The sequence below is a fragment of the Peromyscus leucopus genome, chromosome 6 (genome assembly GCF_004664715.2).
Source record: "Peromyscus leucopus breed LL Stock chromosome 6, UCI_PerLeu_2.1, whole genome shotgun sequence".
Classification (NCBI taxonomy): Eukaryota; Metazoa; Chordata; class Mammalia; order Rodentia; family Cricetidae; genus Peromyscus; species Peromyscus leucopus.
The window spans coordinates 291862-311290 of record NC_051068.1 but is presented as its reverse complement, the minus strand read 5'-3'; the positions used below and the strand labels follow the sequence as shown (position 1 = coordinate 311290).

Below are 19429 nucleotides of genomic sequence, written 5' to 3'. Positions count from 1 at the left end.
ATCCCTCTCTCCTCCACCTAGGAAGAACCCTTCAAAGGGTGGGATCTGGAATCTCACAAGTTTATAATAAGATGTATAAAAGAGGCAGTAACTCAAATTATAAGGTGAACATTTATGGAGGTGATCAATATGCCCTTACATTTTTATCCCCTTGTGAGCAATATACTTACTGATAATAAACTAAATAGGATTATTTCTAATCCTAAAAGTATAATTTTAAGGACAAAATCTATAATTTCATACACAGTTATTATACCAATTCCCACTGTTCTTAAAATGAAGAAATTAAATGGAACCCAGTATTTCAATATATTTTATATAAACTTCAATATACACTAAGATCTGAACGAGAATTTCAACAGATATACAAAACTTAAATGTGAATGAATAAATTACAGTAACAGTACTTTTTAAAGTGTTTCAGTGAAATATGTGCAACAGTCATCTTTATAGAAGTGAGACAATCTTTTTTTTTTCTGTTAAAAAGAAAATAGTCATTAAATGATGATACCAAGGAAGGTAAAAATTTTTAAGTTTTTATTGATTTTAAATTCAAAGAAAAATTCAGTTTGAAACACAACTAGAAATACAATATTTTCAGTTTATTTCTAAGTAATAAAACAACATAGCATCAAATTTTCATTCCAGTGGTTTATGTATCTTGAATTAACTTTTTTATTAATACCTAATATACTAAAAAATTTGCTTGATAAATTTGATTGTTATGAATATGTTTTAAAGCACAGTGTAGTTTTCTGGGTAAGTTTATCTGTAATTAAATAGGTAAGTTGGGTTTCTTTCTTGTTTATACTTAATCTCATTGTGTGGGTACTACAGAACCCTAATCCTGAATGTGATGAGACTGGATTTATATGTGATGCTGGTGGGGCTCCTAACCTCAGCAGTCCAATCCCAGTCATTCCACATTCACCCCTGCAAAAATGTCATCCTGAAAACTATGCCTGCCTCATCTGTTATTATGAGAAATGGGGCTGAGAAGATTCTTGCTGGTTAATCCTGTTTCCTTAGAGCAAAAACAGGTTGGGGAAGATTTGGTGAGAGAGACATATGGCATATACCTTACTAGGGTATCTATCATCTCTTTCAGTCAAGTCTCTAGTAGCATAAATAAAATCTGAGATGTTCTTTAGTATGTGCCATAATCCATGAAGCTTTTCTCAGGAATCTCTTGTCTAGATTAAAAAAAAAATCCACAGGAAAACAAAATTACTAATTACATAACCTGACAGCTTATTTATTTTATATATGACTCAAACTCATCTATAATTCTGTGGCAACTAGTAAGTTTTCTTATTAACAAAAAAGGGTAAGAAAAATGTTTGGATAAATTAGTGAAATTCCAATATTAAATTCTGATTCTAAACACACAAAGGCATTTTTACATTCAGGACTAAGATATCTTTAAGAGTTGAAAAGACTTTGAAGGTCATCCAGCCCAACTTCTATCCCAGTTATCATGCCACTCACATAGTCTTCTGTATTATAAAAATTTAAAAAGTTATTTCCAGAAACCCTACATAAACAAAAACAATTTATAGAAAGACCTATTTAAATCACATAATTTAAGCATTCAAACAAACTGGGTAGGACTGGTTCCCTCACCCCTACAGAGTATTTACTATCATTACATTTAAATAATGAATGTAGTACCACTTCACTAAAATGGACACACAACCTTGATGTGATCCCTAACTTTTTCTAAATACACACTGCAAGTCACATATATAAATTACATCTCAACGAAGCTATCAAAAAATGCAATTAACTTGCTCCCTTGAACTTTGGTCTTTCATTTAAGGTTTGGCTATGGATGCAACTACAGCTTTTAAACATCCAGTAAAATCTTTCTTACAGTCTGCATACATGTTAGTTAATAATTTCCAAGGACTGTGGATCCACTGAATCACCATTTAAAGGCTTTGGTGAATAACCAAATATTTCCAACAAAGAAAAACTAATCAACTGGTGAAAAGTATAAGATAGGACCACACTCAAGTATGAAGATGTGGAGTACATGGGAGATGTAGGAAAATACTCAGCAAAGGCATTATGAAAAGCTGGAGAGCAAAAGAACTTCTAGGACCTCCTCTTTCAGGCCAGTTTACAATGGAACTTAGTGCTATTTGAAGTATCATTAAATATAAGATTCATATATAGAAGAGATATGACAATAATACCACTTTATTAATATAAAATATGCCCCATATACAAAGAATATTCTCTAGATCTTTCTTGAATCTGTACTTTTCATGTTTAAAACTTAGGTATCTGTTCCAACTGACTTTACAAAATCCCACAAATTATAAATCAATTAAAGTTCTGATTTCATTGATTTTAGCTTGTTTCATTTCATTAGCATCTGTTTTTTTAGTTCCAAAAGCTCCAGCTGCAAGTTCTCTTTTTGTGTTTTGTATTTTCAACATATTTTCTTCAACAGAATCCTTTACAATGAACTTCAGAAAAAAAAAATGAAGTTGGTTAAGAACTTTTCAGGTAACAAAGTTTTTTTTTTTTTTTATAATTCTCTTTAAAAAACCTTACTAAGAAAATTAGACTATTCCTGAGCCACACAAAGGATTAACATGCTAATAACACTGCCCACTAAAGTCAGAAAGAATAAAAATAACAGCTTTAAAAGAATTTGTATTTCAACAATACCCAGATTTCAAAATCAAATGATTATATTATATATCCATACACACATATATATGTAAATACATATTTATCTGTCAGGCCAGCTTACAATGGAAGTTACTGCTATTTGAAGTATCATTAAAAACAGGTTCATCTATAATACAGCTTCTTTTGTCATTGCAAGTAATAGGACATTTTATAGTGTCCTAGTTAGGAATATTTTATTATTTCACATATATATATACACACACATTATATATATATTAAAAAAAACTTTTCTCAACATGCAATGAGGATATTTACAACTAAGCATGGCTTCCCTTTCTCACCCAATGTCATTTATTTTTTGTATGAAGAATATGGCTGAAAGCACAGAATTTATACCGCTGCCCACCATCATCACATGAGAAAAATCACACACACAAAATATATAGGTATCCTTGTAGCTAGAATATTATCAAAATGAATTTAGTATTATATTAGGAGTCAAATCAAGCATCCATAAATGACAATCTTCACTTACATGAGGAGGTATGTGTCAATATGGCAACAGATGATTAAATTAATATTTGAATAAATTGAAACTTGATAAAATTCAACATTCCTGATAAATATCTTAAAAGTAATAAAATTCTCACCTAGGAATAAAAGTCTTATTCCATGTCCAAGTCTTATTCAAGATTTCCACTAGAAACTTTCCAGGAAAGCATTTAATGTGAAATAATAAAGTGTTCCTAATAAACACTATAATATAAAATGTCCTAGTTACTGCAATAACAATAGAAGTTGTATTATAGAACTTTACTGAAATACATTTAAAAATTAGATACCTTATTTAATGTTTCTATTCATAAATATTTCTTATTGCTAAAAATGATAGTTATCAAAGGAATTATAAATTTCACAAATCCTGAGCAATATTCCTCAAGTGGGATATAATGGTGTAGATTCAAATTTCCAATAATAACAGTGACAACTAATAAAATTTTCAAAATGAACATTAAAGAGAACTCTTTATCAGTTATCTAAACATACTTTCTAGACTCAGTCAGTAGAACCTAAGTCAAGCTGCAGAACCCACATTTAAAAAGCCAGACATAGAATGATATGCTTATAATTCCAGTGCTGGGGAGATGGCAGGCAGATCTCTAAGATTCACTAGCAAACCAGCCTAGCCTGTAAGTTCCAGGCCCATGAAATGTATCTCAAAAACAAACAAACTAACAACAAATAAAGGTACATAGTGTTTAAGAAGCAACATTATAGGTTGTCCTCTGGTGTCTATAAGCACATACCTGCATAACCACATAAACATACTTTTTTTATTAAGTTATTTCTATTTATATATGTCTGTAATGTGATGAAGGCCAGAAGAGGGTGTTGGATGGTCTTCTGGAGCTGGAGGTGGTTGTGAGCTGTGTGATCTGTGTGATGTGAACTAAGCTTGGGTCCTCTAAGGAGCAGCAAGCACTCTACACTGCTGAGCCATCTATACAGCTCCTAACACAAACATACTTGGTAAAAAAAAGTAAAAAGAATCACAAAGTATTGTTCTGATAACAGGAAGACATCAGTGAAAAAGAATGGACTAAAAATAGACCCCATACACATTTCCCACTAGTAGAAAAGACTATGGACTTTTCAAAACAAACCAAACTCCAAAAACACAAACGGTAACAAACAATTGCTTCTTCATTTGGAAAAGGAATAAGTGTAGAAGCATTTCACAAAACACGGTATCTTCCAAAAGAATCAGAAGTAAATACAGAACAATTTTTCCTTTTAATTTTTCAAGACAGGGTTTCTCTGTGTAGCTTTGCACCTTTCCTGGAACTCACTCTGTAGCCCAGGATGGCCTCGAACTCACAGAGATCTGTCTGGCTCTGCCCCCCGAGTGCTGGGATTAAAGGCATGCACCACCACTGCCTGGCCAGAATGATTTTTTTTAAAGTACAAATAAAACCACTATCCCTAAGACATTAAAACCTAATATAAACAAAGAATGCTTTGACATCTGATAAGGTAAAAAGGTTCTTATAATGCTTGCTTCTCTGTAACTACAGAAAACAAAGACCTCTGAACAACATGTTCAAATAAAAATAGAGCACATTTTAAATCATAGAACTTTAAAATTTTTCTTGACAAAACACTCAGAAAGTTTACAGACAAGAGCTGGGAATAAACCATTTCCAACATATATAATAAACTAAAATCAAAATGGAAAAAGAAGTTCCTGACTCTATGAAACTATTGGTACTAAAAGCAAAAGCAAAGAAATGAACAAGTAGTTCACAGAAGGAAAAACAACCATGATCAGTAGACATATGGACTACATTAAAGACCCGTGTTTAATGTATATGCAAATTAGTAGATGCTCATTAGCTTATGACCACACATACTATTCCATACATCATAAAGACTATTATTGTTTGCTTTTTGTTTTGTAATACTAGTGATCAAACCCAAGGCCTTCTATAGGCTAGATAAGCACTCTATTGGTGAGCTACACCCCCAGGTATTTCATGGCCTACACTGAAGGCAACTTGACGTTATTTAATAACAATTCTAAATCAACAAGTATAGTTTTGTGAATCTATCCTTAATAAATACTAGTATATGTACCCAAAGATGTATGTACAGCATCTTTAATGACAGCATTGTTTTCATTACAAAGCTGAAGACTATTTACTCATAATGGATCTGTGTGCAGGTAATAATGAAGATTCAGATTCAGATACAAAACAGAATGGTGGTTGTGAGTGGCTGGGCAGTGGAGAGCAATAGGGAGTGTAAAGACTCCTTTACATAAAGTGAATATAGAAGGATTCTGTTAAGTATGACAGAAAAGATCTATAGGAGGATGGTGATGATGACTGCACACTGTAGAGTATTCCTGATGCAGAAGAACTATGTATTTAAAATAATGGCTGAAATGATAAACTGTGCACACATTTTACCACAGTAAGAAAGTGTTGATCTAAATGCAGATAGATAGTAAATCTTCACTACATGTTTAAGGGAAAAGACTGTATTATAAAATAATAAAGTATTACCCCATTTTCTTTCAATTTTTATGTTGAGATATATACATAAGAATGTATGTAATTACAGAGGAAAAAAAAAAAAAACCCTGTGAACATGTTAGAAATTATGAAGGAGGAAAAAGGGTGTGTTTTACATTTTCTCCACAATTCTACTTTAGTCATGGCAGTAATGTATTGCCTGTGTTATTTTAAAAAGCAACATAATCTTAAAATAGGTAGCTTTAAAAACTCACTTTTGTGATGATAACCTCTTGCTTCTGGCCAAGTCGATGGCATCTGTCAAAGCACTGATCTTCTGCAGCAGGGTTCCAGGCCTACGGAGAACAAAACTGTATGACTACTGCTCTGCAGTGTAAGTCTTCTGCACTAGTCCTTCATCTCATTATATGTATAATTCTAACTGAATTCAAACACTGACATTACAGGTGTTCTTGGAAGAAAGCTATTCCCCAATCACTATGACGACAGGCAGCCTTCTCCCAATATACTGCATTGCATCCACTTCAGCAATAGCTGAAAGTGTTATCTGAAATGTTTAAGATCAGTGTGTTTTAACATTCATTGTTTCAGGTTTTTGGAATGTCTGAATAGATCCATAATCTAAAAACCCAAAGTCCAAAACTTTTTGAAGTTTGAGTTAGTACTCCAACAGATTCAAGTTTTAGAGCATCTCAGATAGGAATGTTCAACTTGTGCCCAACAAAAGCCTGACAGGTGTTGGCAGCAGCAACATAATGGTCTGTCACCTGATCAGAACACCTTGTGACTTTTCAGTGTAAAATGAAAGTTTTCAGTGTAAAATGTGACTTTTCAGTGTAAAAAGAAAATGCATTCTCTCAGATGGCTTAAATTACCACAGAAAAGATGGCATTCTTAGGTCCTCATATAAAAAAATTTCTCCTCTTTTGCTGATTTTCTTTTCCCCATTGATGAAATACAATACAAAAAAAGTTTCAAAGGAAGTCAAAAGTCCTAAAATCTCTTTCAGATTTGTTGATGCAACCATATGTATCTGTTTGAATCAGCTGGACTTCAAAAATAAACTTAAAAAGTACATGAGTTCTTTCTTTCTTTTTTTTTTTTTTTTTTTGGTTTTTCGAGACAGGGTTTCTCTGTGTAGCTTTGCGCCTTTCCTGGAACTCACTTGGTAGCCCAGGCTGGCCTCGAACTCACAGAGATCCGCCTGGCTCTGCCTCCCGAGTGCTGGGATTAAAGGCGTGCGCCACCACCGCCCGGCTGAGTTCTTTCTTAAGCTGAAGAAAATGATGAAATAAAAGGAAAAGAAACACCCAACTACAGAATTCTTCAGTAGCAGCCAAATGGCTTCAAAATGATAGAGGCAGTCATGTTGGTGAGACTTTAGGGATATAGCTTCTGACATGCTAATTAATAAGTATGAGGAAAGTCCAAGAGGTTCCAACTGGACAAAGAGCTACAGTCCACTAAGGAATTCTGAGAGTGGGAGAAACTAGTCTTCCTCAGGGATTATCTAATACCAAATGGTCAGCCCTGAAAAAAACATACACACAAATGACATTATACAGACTGAGCAGGTTATATTTATGTATTTAGGAATACACACATACATATATGTTTATAACAATTAATGAAATAGGCCATGAATTTAAAAGAGAGCAAGGTACATGATGAGAAGGTTTAGAGGGAGGAAAGGGAAGGGAGTAATGGTATAACTACATTATAATCTCAAAATAAGAAACTGCTGTCAAGGTAACCAGTACATTGCTCCTCACAGTGGCATTCTAGAGGCAGAGGCATGCAGATCCCTATGAGTTCAAGTCCTATTTAGCAAGCTCCACCCTATCTCAAAATAAAAAGATTAAATTTGGGGGCTGGAGAGATGGGTCAATGGTTAAAGTGCATGCTGCTCTTTCAGAGGATTGGAATGCAGTTCTCAGCTCCCCATTCAAGCATTTCAAAATCACCAGTAACTCCAGCTCCAGGGTATGTGAAGCTTTCTGCCTAGATTCCTCAGGCACCTGCTATAAACACTGCAGATACATACACATAAATAAATAATAAAAGTTACAAAAAAGCTAAATTTGAAGATTCTTAAAAAATGAAAGCAAGAGCTAGGAGTGGCTCAGTGGTATAGAATTTGCTACGGAAACATGAGGACCTAAGTTTGAAATCCCCAGCACCCACAGAGAATCTGGGCATGGCTCCATGTGCTTGTATCAGTTTGGGGAACAGAGACAAGAGGATTCTAAGATTTCACTGGCCAGTAAGCCTGGACAAAATGGTGAGCTTCAGGTTCAATGACAGATCCTGTCTTGATGGAGTAACATGGAGAGCAATAGAAAAAGACAGCCAACGTCATTCTCTGGTCTACATACTCACTTGTACAGGTACACACTAAAACATATACACAACATACAAACCTGAAAACAGTATTTTGGGGTAACAGTACATTTACACAGCAAGTACTATCTGAAAATAGAAACAATCATAATTCATATGCAGATGATGTCATACTTAGGCTGTCATTTTCTTCTTAGTTCCCTGGGGACTGAGAAAAGAAATACTTCTGCTGTTTATTTGCTGATGATTTAAAAGTTGTATATTTTCCAGTATAGAAGTTTGACTTCAGGATATATCAGATATGGTTTTCTAAAAACCTTATGAATTATTTGAATTTCATAGACATTTTTAAGTTATTATACCAAGAGATGAAATCAATTGTTTGTATTGCCTATATTTTATTCCAGGGACAATGATAAGCTGATAATATATATCTAGTTTAACAGAAATCTAAATTATCTCACAATATAAAACATATAGAACTCATTCTCACATGTAACGATTAAGGAGGTAACCAGTCATCCAAATTTTACCCCAACACTTAAGAGAATACTTTATGAAAAAGTAAAAGATTTTCAATGAGTTTTCTGTTGTTCAATCTTATTTTTCTGAGTGTTGACTTTTGCTTCTAAGTTAGAAATGATATTGAAAAGTGTGGCAAGTTCAATGAAAATTAATCTACTACAAGAGTGCTAAAACATTCTGACACTGTTTTTTAAACTATAACTTGAGTGGCCAACTTAAGCAAGACAAAATAATTTTGGACTCTGTTCTAAAAATGAACTTTTAGGATTATCAACTGAATTACTTAGTATGACATAACATACAAGATTTTTAAAATAGTAACCATAAATTTTAACTTTAGACTTAACCATAGCACTAAGAAAATATACATCACTGCTACCCATGATTTGCACCCATGGAAGTGGTTACAACATGACTCTAGGAAGGTTATCCTCAAAAAGGAAACAAACACACACACACACACACACACAAAAAAAAAAAAAAAAAAAAAAAAAAAAAGCCATGACACATGCACCAAGCTAGGAAGCCTTACAGGAATAACTAAGATTCTTAATCTCAGTAAAATGTCTACATGTTTTAAATCTTCTGGTTCAAGGAGCAAGCCTTGAACCATAAATCTTAAATGTATCAGTACATAGAAATTGTACAGGATTATTCTGGCCCACATAGCACACTGAGCAAATTAGAAATTAAAACCAGTCTATGGCCCTTATACCTAAAGAGCCCATTCTGTACATTATGAAAAATGCATTCCTATGTATATGCAACCTCAGATCGTTTATCTTTGTGAGAAATGTGCAGAGTGAATTGTGGTTCTCTTATTCCTAGGTCCTGAATTACACAACCACAAGTGACTACACTCTATCAGCTAATCAAACTTACCCAGAACATGGTGATAGACAGCTGAATCTGAATTAGCTAGGATATATATTTAAAATATACATTTTAGGTCTCCTTCAGGAATTCCTAACTCTCAGAAGTGAGAGGTCTAAAATTGCATTTGACCTAATTTTTAGGCAAAATAGAGGCAGCACCAAAACAGGAATCACTATGTGATTTAGAGTCAGATTCCCAATGCTTTATCATACAACACAAAGTAAGATCTCATTAGTGTGCTCCTTACTGAACCTTAAAAGCATTATAACAGGCATGTTTTATGTACTCAGAATATTAGAAATACACAGAATAGTACTTAAGAACACAGAAACTGGGCACATTGTTTAATTTTATTTACTCTTCTGTGACCAGTTTCCTCATCTGAAAATAAGGATAATGTTACCTTTTCACAATTAATTGTAACTACAAAGGAACCTACCAAACAGGTTGTTTCCTTTTCTTCTTTTAGTTTGGTGGCCTGGGGTAGGGGGGAGGATAACATTTTGAAAAGTCTATATAAGTACTTACTGGATCCATTAAGAACACTCGAGAAGCTGCACAAAGATTCAAGCCAACTCCACCTGCTTTTAAGGACAGTAACATTATAGTGGGAGATCCTGCTTCTGTGTTTTGAAAACATTGAATTGATTCAACTCTTTTCTTTTGAGCCATGGAACCATCTAAACGAGTAAACATGAATCCTGAGGCTCTAATGAGAAACAGAAAATAGACAGGTAATATTACACTATAAAAAATAATAAATAGTTAACAAATTTTAAACAAAATTCTTTCACTAATTAATTTATGTAGTACTTAAGATCAGTCAAACCCAAGGTCTTGCACAAGCTAAGTAAGCAGTTTCGTAGCTACTACACATTCAATCCCTCATTCATTTATCAATAAAGCACCTAGCTGTCTGCCAAATACTAAGTTAATTATTTCCTGATTAATTCAGAACTTAATTTTAAGATATACTCAGGAGAAGTTCTGTAGTTACATGGAATATCATTTTATACAGATGAAATGACTAAACCTGGTAAAACTTTTTTTTTTTTTTTGCTATCAAACAACACACAACACACAAGTACTAAATCCTCCTATGTGAAGTAGAAAGCACTGTTAAACTTACTTAAGTGGTGTTTCTATTAAAGACAGGAATGTGGTAAACTGAGAAACAACTAAACTTTTTATGTTGGGGTTCTTTGTCCTTAATTCAATCAAAGCATGCATTAGAGCATTAATCTGAAACAAAACAAAAATCCCATTGTATCCATTAGATTCCATCTCAATTGGTAAGATAAGTCCAAACATTCTAGTTTTTAAAAATTTATTAGCACACACAAATTTTAATCAGGTTCACATAATGCAGTATTCACTGAACAAATCCCAACATTGAAAAGGTTTTCATATAATTTAACTAAAAAGCAAAAGTAAAGAATAGAGACTGAAAAAAATACCATAATAATCCAAATCCCTTCCTTTTCCAACTTCAATTTAACACTAAATATCAACACAAGCCAGTAGCACAAAAAGAATATGCAATGATAGGATTAAAACAGAATTACAATTACTATTTTATATGATATTTCCTCATGAAATATGAAATAACAGTAGAATATCTGCCCATGGCTACTTTACCTTTGAACTGGATGTCCATTCCATATTGGACTTTTTCTCATTGTCACATGCCAATTCTTCTGGAGGACATTCTAATAAATTATCTCCACGTATATTATTTCTGCATAAAGGGCATTTAGCATGTGGCTATATACAAAAGATCAAAGAATGATTCACACTTGTCATAAGCATAGAGATATAAATTTATCTAAATTTTCTGAAAGTTCTACACTTCTTATGGTTAACATTTTATTCAGGCTTTTTGTCACATTCATCTACTTAGGATCAACCTGTACCTGAACTCCAAACATACAAACATGTCCTCATGTTGTAAGAGACATGAGATGGGTAATGCCTAGGGGGTGCTCACCAACCTAAGACAGAGTGCCTGTGTGGCCTGGGCAGGCGTCTCCATGACGGGTAAGGTGACCTGCTGACGTCCCATGCAACCTAAGTCAGAAGTTCATTTATTAGTAAAAGGGGGACCTGTAGGTCCCTGGGCCCTGTTTTGGATAACTGTTGCCTTGCTTGCTGACCTTGACCTTGATATCCTCCCTATGCTAATTCCTTCCCGGGTTTCACCCTCCTCAATGCTTAAGGGAAGTTCCTTGTCTGTGTATCCTGCATAAAGGGCGTTAACAGCTTAGATGGAAGATTGTAAAACATCAGTAGTGAACTTCTGCCCTCCAGGGTTCTCCCGTTGTGCTGTAAGCCTGTATTTAAGACCTCCCTCCTCCTTCAATAAACGCAATCGGCATGAAAAAAAAAAAAAAAGAATTCCAGTCCTCAGGCTGGAGTGGTGGCTCAGAGGTTAAAAAAAAAAAAAAGAAAGAAAGAAAAAAAAGTAAGAGACATATATAAAGGACAGTGTAAAAGAGTGCTATCTTGACTAATGGCAGAAGCTCATGGCACTGAGTATCATCTGCTACTAAGTAAAATGTGATGAATAATTTCTTGAACTTAACTATAATACAGTAAACATGCATGCAATTCTCCAAAAGAAGGCTCATCTGTGGGTTGCAACCCTGTTTGGCATATCAGATATTTACATTACAATTTATAACACTACCAAAATTACAATTATGAAGTAGCAGTGAAATAATTTTATAGTTGGTGGTCACCACACCATGAGGAAATGTATTAAAGGGTTGCAGCATTAGGAAGGTTGAGAACCACTGCAAGGGTTTATAAAACTTGTAGTTTATAAAGCTTATAAGAGCTTGAGAAGTCCATAGCTTTCAAATACTACAAGTTCATTCAAAGCAAGATCTAATAAAATGAGGTTGTATCTTAACTAGATACTCAGTATCACTGCAAAACAAAAAGATACTAAAATTTAAACATTAAAAATCTATTCAAAGAACTACCTCTTAGGAAAGAAAGATAAATGAGTGGGGGGAGTAGAAAAGGGTAGTAGTTCATACAGCTATGCTGACTTCATAGTCAAGCCTATAACTATAATTTGTGTATTTTCCCACATGTATGTTACACATCAATTTGAAATATTTTTAATTTGTATTAGCTGAAAGATTGCTTAAAGTATTATCCAGTTTCAAACATTTTCCACAAAAGAATCTAGCCCTACTTTATTCTACTTTGTTCAACATGGCAAAGAGCTGTATGTGTCAACCAGATTCCTGAAACATAGCTGAGCCAGATTAGGGTGATAAAAGTACAATATCATCAATAGTTTACTTTAAATATATTATACTAAATTAAATAAACACTTTGTTTTTTACTTTTTAAAAAATGTGGCTACTATAAAACTTAAATTCCGATCCTGCCCCCGACTTCCCTTCTGGACCAGAGGTGAGTATCTGGGCCCAACCCAGACCCCATCCCTGGGCACCAGCCACTCTGGGAAGACCTGCCCAACTTGGCCCCAGATTCTGGCCACCGGGCAGGTCCCCTTCTAGCCCCACCGGGAGGGATTCCCTTTTCCAAGCCCCCCGACAGACCCTGCAATCTCCGTGCCCTGCCCCCACGCCCATCTGCCCGAGACCCCAGCCACTTCTTGAGACTTAGAGACTGGCCCCCAGCTCCCATCCTGCTCCCGACTTCCCTTCTGGACCAGAGGTGAGTATCCGGGCCCAACCTGGACCCCATCCCTGGGCACCAGCCACTCTGGGAATACCTGCCCAACTTGGCCCCAGGTTCTGGCCACCGGGCAGGTCCCCTTCTAGCCCCACTGGGAGGGATCCCCTTCTCCAAGTCCCCCCACCCAGCAGCCCCTGTAATCTCCACGCCCTGCCCCCATGCCCATCTGCCCGAGACCCCAGCCACCTCCTGAGACTTAGGGACCGGCACCCAGCTCCCATCCTGCTCCCGACTTCCCTTCTGGACCAGAGACTTCCGGTCCAGATAAGAGCTTCCATCCTGCCCTGGAGTTCCCATTTGGACAAGAGAACTCCCATCTGGACAAGAGAGAGAGACTTCCTGAATCTGTCAGCTCTTTCTGAACCAAGTACACTGATAAGACCAAGAAGGAACCACAAGGAGATGGGCAGACGTCAAGGCAGAAGTACATACAACAAAATGAAGAGCAATACAGCATCACCAGAACCTAGCCTGCCTCCAACATCTAGATCTGAACATCAAAAATTGGAAGAAGCAGAAGAAAGTAGCCTTATGAGTAACATGATGAAGAAGGTAGAGGCTTGTGTAGAGGAAAAGACAAGAAAATTGGAAGAACGCTGTAAACAACTAGAGGAAAAGGCAAACAAATTAGAAGAAAACAATAAAGTCCTGCAAGAAAACAATCAAGTCCTGGAAAAAAACAATAAAGTACTGGAAGAAAACAATAAAGTACTGGAAAAAAACAATAAAGTACTGAAAGAAAATCATGAAAAAGCAATGAAACAAACAAAGGAAACAGTCCAAGACCTGAAAAGGGAAATTGAAAAAATAAAGAAGACATAAACAGAGGGAATGCTGGAAATAGAAAACCTGAGTAAAAGATCGGGAACTTCAGATGCAAGTATAACCAACAGAATGCAAGAGATGGAAGAGAGGATCTCTGGCATTGAAGATACCAGAAGTAGAAGAAATAGTTTCATCAGTCGAAGGAAACACTAAAGCCAACAAAGTCATGAACCAAAATGTCCGAGAAATTTGGGACACCATGAAAAGACCAAACTTATGAATTATAGGCATAGAAGAAGGTGAAGAATACCAACTCAAAGGCACAGATAATATATTCAACAAAATTATAGAAGAAAACTTTCCCAACTTAAAGAAGGAAATGCCTATGAAGATACAAGAAGCCTATAGAACACCAAACAGACTAGCCTCCCAAAAAAAGTCCCCTCGACACATAATAATTAAACAACTAAATGTACAGAATAAAGAAAGAATATTAAGAGCAGCAAGGAAAAAGGCCAAGTGACCTATAAAGGTAAACCCATCAGAATAACACCCGACTTCTCAATGGAGACATTGAAAGCCAGAAGGACCTGGACAGATGTAATGCAGACACTAAGAGACCATGGATGTCAGCCCAGACTAACATACCCAGCAAAACTTTCAATCATCATAGACGGAAGGAACAAGACATTTGAAGACAAAGCCAGATTTAAACAATACCTATCCACAAACCCAGCCCTACAGAAAGCACTAGAAGGAAAATGCCAACCGAAGGAAGTCAGATACACACTCGAAAACACAGGCAATAGATAAAGCCACAACAGTAAACCCCAAAGAAGAGAAGTACACACACACTACCACCAAAAATAACAGGGATGAGCAATCATTGGTCGTTAATATCCCTTAATATCAACGGACTTAATTCGCCTATAAAAAGACATAGACTTACAGAATGGATACGAAAGCAGGACCCATCTTTCTGCTGCATACAAGAAACACATCTCAAATTCAAAGACAGACACTACCTAAGAATAAAAAGCTGGGAAAAGACTTCCCAATGAAATGGTCTTAAGAAACAAGCAGGTGTAGCCATCCTGATATCTAACAAAATAGACTTCAAACTAAAATCAATCAAAAGAGATCAAGAAGGGCATTACATCCTCATCACAGGAATGATCCACCAAGATGAAGTTTCAATTCTGAACATATATGCCCCAAACACAAGGGCACCCACATATGTAAAAGAAACATTACTAAAGCTTAAACCTCATATAAAACCCCACACATTAATAGTGGGAGATCTCAACACACCACTTTCACCAATGGACAGATCTCCCAAATCAAAACTTAACAGAGAAATAAGGGACTTAACTGATGTCATGACCCAATTGGACCTAATAGATATCTACAGAACATTCCATCCTAACAAGAAAGAATATACCTGCTTCTCAGCACCCCATGGAACTTTCTCTAAAATCGACCACATACTTGGAAACAAAGCAAATCTCAACAGATACAAAACAATTAGAATAACCTCCTGTGTTCTATCAGACCACCATGGTTTAAAGTTAGATTTCAACAACAACAAAAACTACAGAAAACCTACAACCTCATGGAAACTGAATAATGCTCACCTGAATCACCAATGGGTTAAGGAAGAAATAAAGAAAGAAATTAAAGACTTCCTAGAGATCAATGAAAATGAAGACACCACATACCCAAATTTATGGGACACTATGAAAGCAGTGCTAAGAGGGAAATTCATAGCACTAAATGCCCACATAAAGAAGTTGGAGAAATCCCACACTAGTGACTTAACAGCACACCTGAAAGCTCTAGAACAAGAAGAAGCAAAGTCTCCCAGGAAGAATAGACGCCAGGAAATTATCAAAGTGAGAGGTAAAATTAATAAATTAGAAACTAAGAGAATAATACAAAAAATTAATGAAACAAAGAGTTGGTTCTTTGAGAAAATCAACAAGATAGACAAGCCCTTATTCAAACTAACCAAAAGACAGAGAGAGAGAATCCAAATCAACAAAATCAGAAATGAAAAGGGGGACATAACAACAGACATCGAGGAAATCCAGAGAATTATAAGGTCATATTTTAAAAACCTCTACTCCACAAAACTGGAAAACCTAAAAGAAATGGACATTTTTCTGGATAGGTACCACATACCTAAGTTAAATCAAGACCAGATAAACTATTTAAATAGTCCAACAACCCCTAAGGAAATAGAAACAGCCATTAAAAGTCTCCCAACCAAAAAAAGCCCAGGACCAGATGGTTTCAGCGCAGAATTCTACCAGATCTTCAAAGAAGAGTTAATACCAATACTCTCTAAATCGTTCCACATAATAGAAACAGAAGGAACATTCCCAAACTCCTTCTATGAGGCTACAATTACCCTGATTCCTAAACCAAACAAGGATGCAACAAAGAAAGAGAACTACAGACCGATCTCCCTCATGAACATTGATGCAAAAATACTCAATAAAATACTGGCAAACAGACTCCAAGAACACATCAGAACAATTATCCACCATGATCAAGTAGGCTTCATCAACATACGAAAGTCCATCAATGTAATACACTATATAAACAAACGCAAAGAAAAAAACCAAATGATCATCTCACTAGATGCAGAAAAGGCATTTGACAAAATCCAACACCCCTTCATGATAAAAGTCTTGGAGCGATCAGGAATACAGGGAACATACCTAAACATAATAAAGGCAATATACAGCAAGCCAACAGCCAACATCAAATTAAATGGAGAGAAACTCAAAGCAATTCCACTAAAATCAGGAACTAGGCAAGGCTGTCCACTCTCCCCATACTTATTCAATATTGTACTTGAAGTTCTAGCCAGAGCAATAAGACAACATAGGAGATTAAGGGGATACAAATTGGAAAGGAAGAAGTCAAGCTTTCCCTATTTGCAGATGACATGATAGTATACTTGAGTGACCCCAAATATTCCACCCAGGAATTGATAAAGCTTATAAAAACCTTCAGCAACATAGCAGGATACAAGATCAACTCAAAAAAATCAGTAGCCCTCCTATATACAATGAACAAAGAAGCTGAGAAGGCAATTATAGATACATCACCCTTTACAATAGCCACAAATGACATAAAATACCTTGGGGTAGCACTAACCAAGCAAGTGAAGGACCTATATGACAAGAACTTTAAGTCCCTGAAAAAAGAAATTAAAGAAGATGTCAGAAAATGGAAAGATCTCCCATGCTCATGGATAGGCAGGGTTAACATAGTAAAAATGGCAATCTTACCAAAAGCAATCTACAGATTCAATGCAATCCCCATCAAAATACCAACACAATTCTTCACAAACCTGGAAAGAATAATACTCAACTTCATATGGAAAAACAAAAAACCCAGGATAGCCAAAAGAATCCTGTGGTGGTAATCTAATTGTACTGAAATGTGATTTTGATTGTATGTTAATAAATAAAGTTGTCCGGGGGTCAGAACTATTAGAGCCATAGGAAGAGTGTGGCGGTGGTGGCACATGCCTTTAATCCCATAGATCTCTGTGTGTTCAGGGATACAGCCAGCATTGGAGACATATGCCTTTAAGACCTAGGGGGCTGTACATTCAGACAGTGACGAGGCAGTCATGTGTTTGGGTTTACAACCAATGAGAAGGCAGAACAACATACTATAAAAAAAATGAACAGACAGGAAGTAGCTCTCTTTCGGGAAGCTGGGACACCGCAGTCGGAAGGGTGAGATTTTAGCTCTGAGCTCTGACCTCTCGGCTTTCTCTTTTACATTGTTTCTTATTTAATAAGATGGTTGGTTACATCTATATCTGGCGGCCAACGTGACAAGAATCCATTAAAAACTGCTTGGCTTGGCGGCAGGTCCGCTTTCCCGCAAGGGCGGCCGCTGGCAGTGATCGGCTTCTTAGTCCGAGTGGTGACTTCTTAGCCTGGGTCTAGGTCTGCTTGACCTCAGGCTGGACTATCAGTGAGCTGCTTGCTTAAATCCTGCTTGCTTAAAGCCGGTGCTACAAACAACTCAGACCTGCCCTGACGAACAGGGCCCTGCTTGTAAAGCCAACACACATGGTCGGAGCTTAAGTAAGCCAGACCCAAGCCTTGACTCGGCACAAGAGGGAACACGTGGCTGGATTTAAGCTTTAGCCGGCTACGCTTTCTTGTGTGTTCTCTCTTTCCTCTCTCTCTCTCTCTCTCTCTCTGGATTTACACCTGGGACACTAGGTGGCTGCTTTGAAAATCCCCTTGGATTTCTACTGTTCTACGCAGATTTGGTAAGTCATAACATATCAGATATTTTAAAGGAAACTATCTAAAAGAGAATTTTTTCCACATTAAAAAACAAATGGGTTTGATGTGTACATTGGAAGAAAATTGGTTTTTGTTTGAAATTTTAGGCAGTCTGATAATGGAACAACTATATAACATTAGTATTGGTGGAATTATGCACCTTATCACTATGTTAATCCACATTTTAATATTTAAAAAGATAGTCAATTTAAGTGCCAGGATAACAGCTTTAGAAGAACTTGTTAAACCTGTAAAAATTCAGACAGAAGAAATTAACAGTGAAGTTGTTTCAAGTCAGGATCATAAGGTTGTAGAAAGAAAGCCTGTTTTCACACAGTCACCCTTAATTTATCCTGTAACCGTACAGCAGATGCCTGATCAAATGGCTACACAAAATATTTGGGCTCCAATTGAAATGTTGAATTTAAAAAGGTTTAAGGAGGCAATAGTATCTTATGGCATGCATTCCCCATATGTAAAGCAAATGTTAAACTCTTGGTCAACATATAATAGGATAGTACCACAGGACTGGCGGGACCTTGCACAAGGTGTTCTGGAACCCAGCCAGAGACTTCAATTTCTGACTTGGTTTAAGGAGGAGGCTAAAAACATAGAAAAACAATGGAGGGATAAAGGAATACAAGTTTGCCAGGATCAGCTTATTAGAGAAGGCCAATATGCTTCAGTACAAACACAATGTTTATATGATGTCCAAACCCTAATTTTATGTCGAACGGCAGCCTTGAATGCATGGGACAGAGTTGAGGAACCAGGAAAAAAATCTGAGTCATTTACAAAGGTGATGCAAGGCCCAAAAGAGTCTTTTACAGATTTTTTACAAAGACTGGCTTCAGCAGTAAGAGAATGGTCTCGGATTCAGAAGCTGGCAAGGCAATAATTGAATCTTTGGCCTTTGAGAATGCGAATGCAGCATGCAAAAGAATAATCAGGCCATTAAGGGCAAGATCTGCACCTATGGAAGATTGGATTAGAGAAACAATTAATGTTGAAGCTGATGAGCATGATGATACATGGGTAGGAGAAGTAATTTCAAAAGGTTTGAGGAGTGTTAGATGTTTTGGATGTGGAAAGCAAGGACATTTGAAAAGGGATTGTAGACAGGTCATTCTGAGAAACAATGTTTCTTCAAGGAACAATGGCAACAGAATGCCTCTTCCTTCTGGAGTATGCAGAAGGTGTGGTAAGGGAAAA

The 19429-nt window shown here is 36.2% G+C and overlaps 1 protein-coding gene across 5 annotated transcripts in view; it reads right to left on the bottom strand.

Annotated features, from left to right (window-relative positions):
* Positions 1 to 2175: 2175 nt before the first annotated feature.
* Hltf (helicase like transcription factor) overlaps positions 2176 to 19429 on the bottom strand; it is a 93320-nt gene continuing 76066 nt past the window's right edge. For 3 of the 5 annotated variants that reach the window (XM_037206497.1, XM_028860906.2, XM_037206500.1), the window contains 5 exons: positions 11058 to 11183; positions 10549 to 10661; positions 9948 to 10128; positions 5933 to 6013; positions 2176 to 2474 (listed from right to left, as the gene is read on the bottom strand). In XM_037206497.1, the coding sequence (XP_037062392.1) occupies positions 2322 to 2474; positions 5933 to 6013; positions 9948 to 10128; positions 10549 to 10661; positions 11058 to 11183 (654 nt within the window). In that variant the 3' untranslated portion in view covers positions 2176 to 2321. Of the gene's footprint in view, positions 2475 to 5932; positions 6014 to 7523; positions 8227 to 9947; positions 10129 to 10548; positions 10662 to 11057; positions 11184 to 19429 lie in introns of those variants that run through there. The other 2 variants (XM_037206499.1, XM_037206498.1) reach the window with 2 other exon arrangements.